The sequence below is a fragment of the Pygoscelis adeliae genome, unplaced genomic scaffold, assembly GCF_000699105.1.
Source record: "Pygoscelis adeliae isolate BGI_AS28 unplaced genomic scaffold, ASM69910v1 Scaffold98, whole genome shotgun sequence".
Lineage (NCBI taxonomy): Eukaryota > Metazoa > Chordata > Aves > Sphenisciformes > Spheniscidae > Pygoscelis > Pygoscelis adeliae.
In genome coordinates, this window is record NW_008825547.1 from 201963 (window position 1) to 216705 (window position 14743).

General features: G+C 34.7%; 1 protein-coding gene across 1 annotated transcript in view; it reads right to left on the minus strand.

Moving 5' to 3' along the window:
* Positions 1–14743, minus strand: part of MYCBP2 (MYC binding protein 2, E3 ubiquitin protein ligase) — a 195132-nt gene that overhangs the window by 94903 nt on the left and 85486 nt on the right. The window contains 11 exon segments of the mRNA XM_009332100.1: positions 976–1094; positions 1457–1682; positions 3172–3390; positions 4618–4718; positions 5536–5678; positions 8603–8781; positions 9326–9457; positions 10206–10412; positions 11600–11791; positions 13478–13699; positions 14665–14743. The exon segment at positions 14665–14743 is cut by the window's right edge and continues 23 nt beyond it. Of these exon segments, the coding sequence (XP_009330375.1) occupies positions 976–1094; positions 1457–1682; positions 3172–3390; positions 4618–4718; positions 5536–5678; positions 8603–8781; positions 9326–9457; positions 10206–10412; positions 11600–11791; positions 13478–13699; positions 14665–14743 (1819 nt within the window).

Consider the following 14743-nt stretch of genomic DNA (forward strand, 5'->3'; position numbering starts at 1 on the left):
TTGCCGGTGAAGACCGAGGCAAAAAAGTCATTGAGTACCTCCACCTTCTTCATGTCCCCAGTAACCAGGTCTCCCATTTCATTCCGGAGAGGGCCCACATTTTCCCTCATCTTCCTTTTATCCCCGACATATTTATAGAATCTTTTCTTGTTGCCCTTGATGTCCCTGGCCAGATTTAATTCTATCAGACATGATTTAGCTTGAGCAGAATCCAGGAATAAGATGAGGTAAATCTGGGAGGGTTGTAGTGTAAGCAAGATGCAGACCTTGTGAAATTCACGTGAAGCAACAGGCCTGAAGACTCCCAAGATAAAGGACTACTTTTCTGGAATTATTATAAAGCATGTTAAGTATTTTCAGTAGTCTCTTAAAATAGGCCAAAATAAAGCAGTGGCCCAAGGTCATGAAGAAATTTTATCTTCCCATTGCAACAAAGAAACAGTAGTGGAAATGACTCATGTCCTTAAAGTCAAGATGAGGTGACCGCTGTGCAAAATCTCAGGTAGCCTAAATGAGCACAGCATTTCCAGGGAGTCTGAGAGTTCTGGTATGAGTGAATACTGGAAAAATAATGCAAGTTTGTCATCCCATAATTGGCAGTGACAGTAAAATATGAATCATTGTGTGTCTGAAAGCCCCAATCCTTTGGATTTATGATGGAAGACTAGGTCAGAATTTCAGGAAATTTCATATCCCATTGACATACTAGATAAAATCATACTATGTATTTGCAGACTGTCAGTTATTAAAAAAAACAAACAAAAAAACAGCCCAATAATATTTAGATTAAAGAATTCCAAACAAATAGTGTCTGTAACAAAAAAATGTTAAAAACTTAGATTAAATTAATTGAAAAATATTTTGCTGATGTTATTTAGTCAGAAGTGGAAATACAGTTATATTTACCAAAAAAAATGGCCTTATACGAGAGAATTAATAGGTGCAGGAATTGTAGCCATTTCACTTCTTCCTTACCTCATCAGATCCTGGACTAAATTCATATCCAATTGCATAACATTTGAAACCATAAAAACAAGCCTTTTCATCCTTCACATAGTCTGACGCAGTCTCGAGAGAAAAAAGAGCTTCATTTCCTTATAGGAAGTAAAAGGATACATAAAATAAATAAAAACAAAATTTTATTATTTCTCCTCTTTTTTATGTTTCTTTTATGTGAGCATATATGAAACCTAGGCTTTATATGCAGCATGTCTACGTATATAACATGTATATGTAAAACCATGAATAACACGCAGATCAACACTTCAAACCAGAAACGTAATATAAACATAACCAACTGATGTACAACCAATCACTCATAATGAACTCTTGCCAGCTTGGATGAAGGCACTTTTTCAACTTTATTTTCTAAGATAATTTTGCAGAAAAATCAAACTTACTTTCATTATTTTAATAATTCATATTACTAGAAATTACTGCAGTATCTATTTATTACCTGGCAATACTAATACCATTGTAGGCCATCCTGAAGATCCAGAGAATTTTTTCAGTTCTATCCATGAATTAAGGTTTTCATGAACAGAAGCATGCTTTGGTCCAAATCCCAGACTCTGTGCAATTCTGACAGGAATTAGTAAACGAAGAACATCCTCTGATTGAGCAGTGCCACACTGAGTGTCAAATTCTATTGTTATCCACCTGACACATTCAGGAAAAGTCACCTAAAACAAAACAATAGTCTAATTATGTGCAATTCTGGGAGGTTATTGGGTTGGTTTTTTTTTTTTTTTGTTTTGTTTTTTTTACATTTATTTCTTAATTTCCATTTGGTTTTAACTCTTTAGGCTATGAAAGTGATTCAGTTATATAATTCTGTACAGTTATTTTGATATGCTTTAGATTTAACATTAACCTAATTTACTCTTTGAAATTCAGATAGACCTGAAATGCTTTACACCTTACTGAATTATAATCAGATATTATAAGTTATGTTCAGATTAAGTATTTGCGCTTATGATAACATTTATGATTGTTTTTAAGAACTCTACACAGGATCATTAAACAAAACAACCACAGACTACTACAAACAATTAACTCTCAAATACCTTTTTAAACGTAAACTTCAACAAACACATTCAGTATCTGTTTTGTGCAATCCTAGAAACGTACACAGCAGCTGAATCACACTTGTTAGTATGGCCTGCAGTACGATAGCATATAGCTACAGAAATTCAAAAGCAGTAACAACTAAGCCTAAGGCTTCAGATGAGCCTTATAAACTTTTAGAACAATAATAAGCATCGTTGCATCAGGAAAATTATATAACTACATTTTCTGCAGTGGACGTCTTGCTGTCTCACAGGACAATTCCTATGCCACTTGCTTAATGACCTCCTCCAGCTCTTACTTGATTCCAGGTTTGCTACCTCTGGATTTGGAATCAAATCAATGGAATCAATGCAACTGCAGAACTCACGCTTTCAAGAACTGAAACACGGTATTTCTCTCTCAGGCATGTAATTTATACCTCAGACCTTTAGTCAACTAGAAAAAAACCTCCCTTTCTCTATTGACGTTGAGGAAAACCTAGTCTTATTGCAATAGTCGTCCATGTAAGGCGGCATGAATCCTACCTCAGAGTGACTTAACACAGTTAAGAGGACTTCAGAGACTTCTACAATGCCAAATCGTGGTCTAAGTGAACATAATTAATGAAGAATTTAAATTTGCAGACCAGCAATAGCCAGCATAGGGATCCCCACACTATAATGCATACTAATTTGACTAGAATTGATGTTAGGTTATTTTTACAAAGCATTGTGTTAGCATTAGGTAAGAAAGGCTGAGATATTATTAGATAACGTATACAAAAAGACTTCCAACTTCTACAGTCTGTACAGTTAGAGCAAAGAAACTGTGCACGACAGTAGGAAAATCTAAGACCGAGCAAATTTAGGGACTTACAGTCGATACCTGCGTTAGGGGGTTAAAACTACACTAGTTCCACTATAGTTTTCACTATACTTACTGGACAAACAGAGGTTTCTCCAGAAAGCAGTACAGTAATAATATAGGAAACTGTCTCCTATATTAGACAATATGCATTATCATCCACAGCAACAATTTTTCAGACAGTAAGTGTTGATGAAACAAAACTCATGTGTCAAAATCTTTGAAGAAACTGCATGCGCCCTTAGAAATGGTGCTTACCTTATAGTGCGTAACACAGGCAGGTTTATAGGGATGCTCACTTTCTACAACAGCATAGTGATTGGAGGTAGTACAAGCTGAAAGCCCTTGTTCCGGCTGGTTTCCGGTGGTGCTGTCTGTAGACTGATTTGGGTTAAAAGCTGGAGGGGCGTATTTCTGATTCAGAACTGCCACAGAAGGAAGTAACTGTTGTACTAGACCAAAGACCTCAACAGCAACCTGTAACATAACACCACACGCAATAAAGTATCACTTATGACTGGGTGAAAACAATACTTGCAAACTTACAATTCTCTACAATAGTTGTTTGGGATCGTCTCAGAATACCACTACAATTCGTTCAGTCATTTTCCAATTCTGCATGTACACAATCCTGACAGAAAAAGCATCACTACCTTTATCTCAAATACTCTTGTTAGAGACTTGCCAAATCTGAAACAAAAATCTGTACACAACTCTGAGATACCTTCACTAAAACACATTCTCTAACAATAAAAAGCCGTAACATTAACAAACAATAAGCATGAGTTGAGAGAAAGCAAATACCATACTGAAGTCATAGTCCAGTTATACTTTGTTTTATAACAACATTAATATTACTTTTTTCAATTCCTCAACATATTTTAATGCATGTAGTGTTAAGCACTGCATTGTTCTCTGTAATCTTTATGACATTTTCAAAGGAGAGGAACACTGCTAAAGTAAAACACTTGGTTCTAAATTCCAGTTCATCACGGTACAAGATAACTAAAATTTGAAACTATTTTTAATGAAATGAATCTGTTAGATTTTAAGTGGCCAGTCCTCTTTCCTCCCCCTTTAAAGAGCAGTTAAAAGAGAGCTTACAGTTCATGAAAAAGCAATAAAAGACACAACAGTGTCATAAGGATTAATGACTTTTGTAAATCTAATAATAGATTGCAAGAGTGTTCCAGACCAGGCACATGGAAAATGCTCTGCCACTGAAAAGTAACAATATTTTCATTTATAGCTCACATCTTCCCATCTCTAAAATGGAAAGAAATAATCTTAATGAGCAGCTACCACTGCTTTGGATATTTATTGTAAAAATAGGATTTACATAATATAAAAAAAACCATTTCATTCCACCAATATTCATCGATAAATGAGTCGTACATCCAGATCCTTCTAACTTTTTGTCTTTTCCTACTGTTAAAGCCTGTCATCTTTCCCTCTGCTTCCTTAAGGTATTTTTTTCATAATACCTTCAATGTAAGTTAAAAAAAAAAAAAAAAAGCCATTTTTAAAACATGACATGTTTCCAAGAGTTTCTTGACTCTTGGAAAATTCATGAGTCACGTGGTCAAAATATAAATCATTAATTCATAAAATCATAAGAAATCAACATGCTCAGATTTTCAGAGTAAACCTTTTCCTTGTATAACACTCTTAAATTTCTTCAGTAATTTCTATTGAGGAGCATACCTTGGGAATAGCTGCTGCTACTGGTCCTATGTAGGCTATTATGAGGGGAAGCAGCATTGAAAACAGACTGGAAGAGCTGAGTAGTTCTGGAATGTCTTCAGCTAAACAAAGAGAATTACAACACAGGTATTAATACATGTACCATGGTTCAAAACACATCGTATTTTTCTGGTTTGTTTCTTATGAGTTAAACTTCTAGTTTCTACAGTAGCTTTTACTTCAAATTATTTTCATTACCTAGGCATTGGCAAATTCTAAACCTGCAGAGTTCACCTGAGATAAACATGCCATTATATACAATTGTCTGTTAAAAAATTTCCTCCTCTTAGAGCATAATTTTATTGCATTCTTTGCCATTTTGTGAAACTGTGTTCGTACTTTCTATGGTATAAAAGCTAGCACAAGAAGCTCCTCCCAGCCCTCCAAATCAATTTCTATAGCACTATGCAATATTCTGGACATTGTGACTAGAATAGCTGAAGATGGTAGCTTAAAACCATTCAGTCTTAAAGCTAATGTCTACCTTTCTCAAAAATGGATGTTTAAGTGCCTATAAATGCATTACATTCACCAGTCTTCCTGATTACCACCACTGTGCAAAACATGCAATAAAATATTTGCATCATCACAGCATATCTTTTGGAAATAAATAATCTTTACCAGCTTTAATATGATACTTGCTAAGTCGATGAGCAAATTTATACGCGCTATCTATGATATCTCAAGTGCAACTCAATGACTTATAAAGTTACTCACTGTTTGATACCTACAGTAATGACAGGTCAGAAAAATACACTTTGGAAAGCGAGACAGAAATATTACAATTTTTGTATCACTGATATTCCACTATTATCTCTTGCTATCAAAGAAAGAAGTTTTGAAATGAAAATCGACTTTCAAAATTTACAAAAACCTTACCATCTACAGCAAGAGCCCTGTGCAACAGGTCTTTGGCTGCTCGTACAACAGCACTCACGACAGAGAGAGCCCTGCTACAATTTTTATCTTCTTCATTAGCTTTGTTCAAAAGCTGTGATTGCAGATCTCCATCATACTCACTCCTGAATGGTGGATTAAGTTAAAGTTAGTTCACAAAATACAAAATTATAGTAAAATGACATGACTGACTGAATTTTAGCATAGAATAAGTAAAACAATTAATTTATGATAAAGCAATAGAGGAAACAATCAAAGAAACCACAGAGGATATCTTGGAAGCAATGCCTCACTGTTAGCCCTTTGCAATAATTTTATTTTTATTTGGCAGAAAATATGAAAAGCATGTTTCTGAAATGTTTCGTTTGACTAGACGCCTTTCGAACCACAGAAATGTATTAATTGCTGTGCTCTTCCAAGCCAACCACCTATCTTGATAAAAACAGAACACCACTAAATGCATCACAGAAATGAGTAAAACTTTTTCAATGGATATTTCTGCAGTATCGTAACAGGGGAAAAAGATTCTCCCTCCCTATTCTAAAGATTAATTTTGGTTTTGAAATTCAATCTTAGGCTTACCCTTAACAAATAGTTTTATCTTTGAAATCCACTCTGTATGTCAAATTAGGTTCTCCTAAACAATGTTATGCACAAAACTATTTCAATAAGGTATATAAAAGATCTGGTTTGATTTGCTTTTTCAAAGCAGTCGAATGATCATTATAAACTAATTCAAACTCTCAGTATGGTAGTGATTCAGCCTTGGCATACACAACCAAAACCACTTAGTCAACATGTAAAGCAAAATTGCCCATTCTCTTCTGGATTTCCTGTTTGTCCAGAAAGATTTGATCCTTCAAAACATCATTCCAGAACATTAGGATTCTAGGACTGGCACCTCAGAATGCTCAAAAACTTTACTTGGAGCAGTTCAGTGCACAACAAGGATACCTATCCTTCTCTATGACTTAAATCAACCATTCTCACAAAAAGATTTTTTTTTGTCAATGTGTCCTAGAATTGTAGTTTTGCTGTCAGTCTCAAGCTTTTTAATTTGAATTTATTAGTGACTGACAGTGGGTGCAATTCCAACTGCGTACAGTCCCAACAAATCCTTCCAAAGCATTTCTGCCCTAATCAGAAGTGCATTAACATACTTCTTTCGGTATGGCCTTTATTGGCATTTGCATAAGCAATAATTCTATTTGTATTTGAGCATCCTTCAAATAAAATCGAGTATCTTACAAGCTCTGTTCTATAATAGTTGACTGAACATTTTTGTTGCTTTACTGTAGACAAATCAAAACCTTAAGTCATCATGTATCAAACTGGGAATCCTCAAACTAAGTTCATAACTGTAGTCATTCATCAGATAACATTTAGGTTTCTGTTGTCCAAGCAAACTTCAAAAGACATTGTGACTACAGGCAGCAGTCTGCAAATTTTCCAAACAAAACTTAATTTATTCTGTAACAGTTCTGAGTTGTGCCATTACAGTCCTTGAAAAGCTTCTTAGAATTTTATCACAGTTGAAACAAAAAAACTTGAGACTGTTCTGATCTGAAGACAGCACTTTGGTGTGGGGTTTTTTTGCTATGTGTTAGGTTACTATTAAGTTAGAATGGCTTGAAGCTTCCGTTTACAGAAGTTTTATGTCCTTCGCTTTTCTGAAATCAAAGAAATTGTTATTTCTCCTTTATTCCCCCTTTTGCTTATATAGAAACAGAAATTCTAGGAGTGGGAATAAATGTTTTCCTTGTCTTCTTTCCTCCTTCTTACATAATATGATGCTTCATAATTATGATACTTCATAACAAAATTCCTCCAAATGCTGGAGGAATTCCCTAAACACAGATGTCCAAGATTCCAGGAGACTAAATCAAGGAAAGTATTGATACGCACCACTGTAATTCCATTCTTTGATAAGCAATTACTGTTATTACTGACAAGCTGGATCTTTGAGTCTTTCAGTATAGCCAATCTCATGTTTTAAGAGTTTAGAACTATCCTGTATCTTCAAATATACTGTTACTATAATTTTGCTGGCAACTTTACTTCTTCGTATTTTAGCTCCTTTAAAACTTTAAGAGCAACATGTTCTTGTGATTGTTAGTCCAAAACACATAATTTGTTGTAGCATTACTTATTTTACCCTCTTCCTCTTTTATTAGGTAGGTATATCTTGCACATAATTAAATATCAAAGTAAATTACTATTCCTTGCTCCTTTTACTCCTTGGATCTACTGTTGATCAGCCTTTTACCACAAAAATTGAGATTTGAGTAAAAGGTGTGACACATTTTTTTGCCATACAGATAATGGTAGTAATTCATATACTCAGGTGCTGCCACATTTTGAAAATCATGTCTTCATGCATATCATGAGGGTAAGCACCTCAAAAATGAAAGTAATGCTTTTGCAGAAAGCATTACCTTAAGTGAATTCCTACTATCATCCTGAAAGGCTAAAATAAAGCTTCCCTGCAGGACAGTCAGATGATTCAGCTGATTTTCTGCCGGCAGTTGCAATTTCTCTTTTTATACCTTTGAACTCTACAGTAAGAGAGGAGACAGTTCCTACATAAACAGAACTTGATTCACTACATGTTGCAATCCTTTCTGGCAACAGAGGAAGGAACTGAACGAAATCAGAGAGAGAAACATTCCAGTGAGTAGTCTCTCAAAAATCTCTTAGGTTATAGAAAAAACAGAGATTGAAGTTTTGCATCTTACCAGTCTCACATACTACAGCTTTAAAGCAGTACACAATGGACCTTGTAAAGAGGTCAACTATCAAATTATTTGCCAAGTCAAAAAAAAAAGAATCTAAAACAAGACTGGAAGAGGCACCAGTACAACTGGTGTCCTGAAAACTGTCTTCACTAAATAACAAGTCTGAAACTACGCTGGAAGAACACAATATTGCTGTTAAAGAAGCTCTTCCTTCAAATACACTCCAGATGTATTTATTTCTGTTACTTCACAAAAATACATGTGGTATAATAGCACTATGATGTTTTTGTTCACGATCGTGACAACACACAAACCTGTAATAAAGAATCTGTGGAATTTGCCCTCGTGTTTGGTTTGTGCCATTACTGCTCAGACTGCATGTACTAAATGTAAATGTTACACCATCTGGACACTGAACTGTAGTCATTCCTCCATCTCCATTGGCAGTCCGGCTTCCATAATTCCTCAAACGAACTGCGTATTTCACATTTTCCTTAAAAAGGAGAGCCAAAAACAGTACACAGTATAAAACAAGTATGTAAGTTAGGCTTCATAGTATTATGAAAGCTGTTAGCTTAGATTATTACTGGAGAGTCTGAAAAGTCCTTCAAGGCACTCGACAAATGAAATTAACTGAAAAAGATCCAGCATTTAACAAAAGACAAAGCTGTTCCGTGTTCCCAAACTATGGACCACAACTTTAGTAAAATATTACTTCTAATTACTTGAAGAGTGACCAGGTACCCAAGAAATTTAGCTACCAAACTGCACACACGTGAGTTGCACATTCAAGAATATTCTAAATTACTAAGCAATTACAATCTATCTTATGCTGTTATAAAAATTAAGACAATTTCTTTTTGCTGCCGGGATTTGAAATTTTCAGTTACAGGGTGAAACTGAAAATTTATAAAGCAAACATGTCAAGATTAATTTGTAAATGTGCACACAAAAAGAAAAATTTACATTTAACATTCTGATTTTTGTTATCTAAAGAAGTCATATGAAACCTACAGATGCACACTTCTTTTATTTACCTTCAGTGGCACAACTTTGTCAAGTCTGATTTCAGCTATGTCACTGGGAGAATCATCTGTGGTGTAAGTTCCTTTAACCAACTCTAAAGATGTCCATCTATGAGAATGAGTTGAATCTCCAGTATGATCACTCTGATTCAAAAAAACAAAGTCATTTTAATACATTTATAGTGTAAATACATGTCACATTCATGCAATTGTTTTCTTGCATAAATTGTTACACACAGCATTACAAATAAAACAAAGCTGAAAAACCTGTTCAGAGTCAACAGTAAAGCCTTTCTGCTAAAAAGGGAATTACTGAGCAGAGAGGTTAATTTCCCATAGCAACCTATGCTTGCCCTTTGGAAGAGATTAGAACAGTCGGTTAAAGTGAACAACTGGGTGTAAAAGAACAGAGGTTTTCCTTCATTACAAGAACACACAATACAGTTTTACGCTTCTTCAACAACACATGAAACATCTGTAGCTATAGCCTGACCATGCTGGTAGGCTAACCCTTTCTTCAATTTTTGGTTTAAAATGTTTTAATTTGGTCTCCTTTATTTCTTATTTTCCTTCACAGTTTGCAGAGATATAACAGGTACTAATTTACATTTAGCTCCAGGAAGCGAAAAGCCCACTATACTTCAAATACTATTTGTAATAAAGTAAGATTTCAAGACCATAATCAAGATAAGGACCCTACTGGATATGGTATGTAGCTTGCATTACCACAAAAATCACCACCACAAGCAAACCAAAAAACCCTACTACCAGTGCACTGTTTTACTGGTAGCCTAGACTGTATAAGAATATTACAATATTACTTTGAAAAACATATCATGAAAAACTCCAAGGTTACTTTTGTTCAAATTGGTTTCTCAAATGCAGTACTTACATCATCAACTAATACCTCCAACTCATACTCATGAATTCCTCCTCCACCATAAACAGAAAATCCTACTACAACTATGCCAGGTTTGTCGACAGAGAAACATATTGCATCAGGGGATCCATTCCCAGTATTCCAGCTTCTTCCCTGACTTGTTTTAGTGAATCGGTTTGGAGTGGATTTCACAGAATGGAGGGAGTTCAGCCCATCAACCTGTAGAAAGTTAAATACAAGCACCAGAAAATGTTAACTGCTAAATGTTTGACAACTTTAATAAAGCAAAGTCAAGTGAATTAAATTACCAGATTTTCAACTGGGTAAATTTTAAAAGTCAACTGATAAAACATAGCATATGCCACTACTGGGGCTTCTATTCAATATCAACTAAAAAGAAAAAAGAAAATATAATTTCTGGTAATTGGGAATTAACTAGGAATAATTAGGAATCTGCTTCCTAATTTTTTCAAGTATTTAGATATACATTTTATAGGACAAAATAGCACAAAATATAGCTTAAATGTGCTTCAAGAAGAGTTAGGTATTTCTGCCTTAGGTAAGGTCAAGATTAAGAGAGGACAGATACAGATCTTACATAATAATAAAAACTTCTTTAATCAAGATGTTATCAAAAGCTCGGTTCTGTGAAAAACATCTGCTGATAATCCAGAGACAGTGACATCCCTTTAATAAAATCAGTTTCCATCATTTAATGACATTATAGCCTCATTAAAGGGAACTTCTGTGCGTGATTATGAATCTCTGGATTTTAAGAACTTGAACTCAGTACCGCTCTCAATTTCAAATACAAAGCAAATAAACTGGAAAAAGTCTAATGATATAGACAAATATAATACACATATTATATAATATTGAATATATAAAGGAAGATATGTGTAAGGAGTACCTTACATATAAAGGAGGACGATACAATGCATAAAACAGAACACATTATAAATTCTGACCCATAATCAAAAGCAGATAGGATTAGAACACACAAAACACCCATGATACCATGAGAGGCACAGAGATGCTCAGGTATGTGGCACTGCCTCCAGTGAGCGCCGAACAAATATTTTGAGTGTATACGTGCAGAGGCATGCATGCAAAAAGAGAAGCACTCAAAAGAAAAATTGCCATTTTGTAAACAATTTGCAGTATTCTGCAGCCATAATGAAGTAGCTAATTATCAACAGTACTTCCTTAATACAGAGAATACATGCTTTTAAATTTATGTTAAACATCTGAAAGCTACTGAGAACTGAGAATTCCAGTATCTGTGAAAGATCTGCAGATCTATGTAATTCCTGCCACAGCCTGTATCACATTCATAATATACTTGTCCACATTCATAATATACTTGTCCTGAAAGACTTCTAGTAATGATTTTACAGAAGCTTTACCTCAGATCCTAATGCCGATGCCGTAAGCTCACTCACAATACTAGCAAGCAACCCACAAGTATTAGAAACCAGATGTGAAGAGAAAAGTTCGTTTTCTCTTCTAAGGCTATTCCGTACTGGTAAAACAACAATGACCAACATCTTTTCCAGCACTTCCCGAAAGCTTGTCATCCCTGAAACATTTTCTTCACTCTGCATTATGAAGAGAAAAAATGACAAATGACATTGTTCTTACTTTAAAAAAACCCACATTAATTTTCACATATTATATGCATTAGGTAATTGAAAAATCCATGACTTCTTAAAAATAAGAAATGTCTTGAGGGTAAGGAAAAAAAATTTAAAATTCTCAAAACTATCACACTATGTAATCCTTTGTCAAAAAACTGATTAATATTCCAATTTCCAGAATGAGGTGGTGTTGACTTTATTTATTGTACTGGAAAGATATATAGGTGTCCTTCTCAGGAAAGAGCTTCTCTTATAGTACGGCAAGGAGGGCTATCTATAAAGCATACGTTAGAATACAACAGATATATAGGTACCTATGGAACTCCTCATATCATTGTCTTAAACTCAGAAGCTTTTTGGCTTTGATGTTGGTGAAGAGAATCTTCTGTGCAAACAGGTACGATAAAACCAGTGGTGGGATGGTTATAAAAACAGTTGTTACTTTACTGAATGAAGACTGTGAAACAAATCTAAGCTTAGGCATCTACTGTGTCTTCTACCTAGCAGTGACATCCACTGTTTTTCAAAACAGTTATCCATACTGAAAGTCATTCCCAATAAGGACAAATAAAATTAGCTCTACTGATAGAAATCAAAGGTTTGTCCTTCTCACCATTTTGTCTCCCAAAAATATCCAAGTAGCGAACCGATAGGGAAGACAATCAGGTCAAGCAAACCTGTCCAGATACCCACAAAGAACTCTTTCTATCTTTAGCAGTTAAGAAGCAGCTCTACCCAAGACAGAAATACTACCTTTGCATTTAATAGCTTTTGGTGATTTTTTTTTTTCTTCATTAAACTGTGCAGGTGCTTTCTAAGCCTGTGAAAGCTTTTAGCATAATGATGGCCTACAGGACTATGTTCCACAGTTTAACTGTGTATTTTATGAAGAACAGCAATCTTTTGAACTTACCTTTTGTTAAGGTCTCTGGTTGCTCAAAACTTTTGGTATTGGAAGACTCAACAATTATCCTTTATTTACCTTTCATGCATCGTTCAGAATTTCATAAGATCTTACCCCTTTTGTCTTTTAAAGTGAAGAATATTATTTAGTAATCCCATCTCTTTGATATCATATTTACCCTTTTCATTCCTGTAAAACTATTCTGGAATAACAGAACTGCAGAAATACAGCATTCGAGAGCCCTTGATTAGGAAATTGTTCAATAACCTTTGATAGAACTACATGAACTGGGCTTCCCTTCCCTTGTCCACCTGCTTGTTGACTCCTTTAAAAACTCCAGCCTGAGACATGACTTTTTATTACCAAAGCTGTGTTAGCTCTTCCTCAAAACACTGAATCTATTCACATGTTCATTCTTGAGATCACATGAAAAAGCTGAAAAACTGTTGCAGAAAACACTACGCAACAGAAGACAACTCTAAACTGTATTTCTGCCAATTTAATATTCTGGAATAAATAAGAATAATTTTTGCTCAGACATTCTCCAAACAAGAAATAATTGGAATATTTCAGACTGAAAGATGAAAATTGGATAAAATAATAAGTTTCTGAAACAAGCCTTTTAGAAAGAAAACAGTCAGGCAAATTCAGCTACATCCTTATAAAGCTAAAACTTCAACTTACATAACTGTTTTTTGTTGCAAAGTAAAACAAGTTGTTAAATTTTTAGAATATATCCTAACCTGACTAAGTTTTTCCATGTGTGCAACCAGAAGAGGAAAACGATGGGCCAGAGCAGAGTCATTCTCGGTGCTGACTTGTTTGACCATTGATCGCAGCAACGCCTCTCCATCATAAGCAATGGGAAAGATAGAGGTCAGTTTTACTGAAGTATGGCAGAGAGCAGACATAACAGCTGCAAGAAGCCGGCTACTGGAGGTTTTGAAGTTTGCTTCCTGGATGTCCTAAAAACATAAAAAGAAATCAATAGAATGGCACCATTGCATTCAAAGTAAACGAGGGAGAAACTACTTTTGAAAGGAACTTTCCAGTTTTATAGTAATTATAAAAATAATTTAGATAATTTCATATACTGTTAGCTTTCCTGTGAATTTTACATTATCTTCTCTCATGAGCTTCCATTTAGATCTTTCAAATAGGAGTAATTAAAATTTGTTGGTTGACATGTTTTAAAATAATAAACCCATTTAAAATTACTTTTGAAATTATGGCACCCTTTGAAGAGAAAGCACGTATTATAATTAATCAAACAATTTAAATAGAATAATATATTAAAGAACTTATTCTTGCTCGAATTTTTATATGCTAAATGAATTTTCATGCAAAGAAGCAAATTGCTTACATCTCACTACAATCAATGCAAGCCAGCAACTACACTGTTTAGATGTGGGATGCTCATTCACAATAAGCAAGATACTTAGAAGAAAGTTTTTGATTACAGAATAATATTGTCAGCTTCTCATGTACTTTGCTGGATCAGAGCACTGTTGTAACATTTGATAATGAGAAATTACTCAAGTATGATTATAAAAAATGCCACATGTATGCTCCTAAGCAACGTGCAGCAAGAGTAATCACATATAAGGCATGGCCTCAACACTGAAAAAGCAGGTGCTGACAGTTATCAGCACCACAAATTTTCTTCACTCTCCCAGAGAGAATCTTACTGCTAAGGGAGACAGAAGTTCCAAGGCTCTTGTTGAGCTTGGACACTTTAAAAAAAAAAAAAAAAAAAAAACACCACCCCCACCCCACCCCCAATTATTAAAAAAACCAAACCACAGCAGAATTCAAGTTGCAAACCGGGATAAACACAAAAAAGGAATAAAGGTTTTAAATTCGGCTTGGCTGCTCTTTGAGCAAAAGGGCAAGCTAAGTTGTAATATTTACTTCTGCCATTTTAATGTACCTGATCCAAACAATTCAGCAAGTCACAAAGACATGCCCACTGGAGAGCCGGTGTTGGATAAAATGAATGAAAGCAAGCA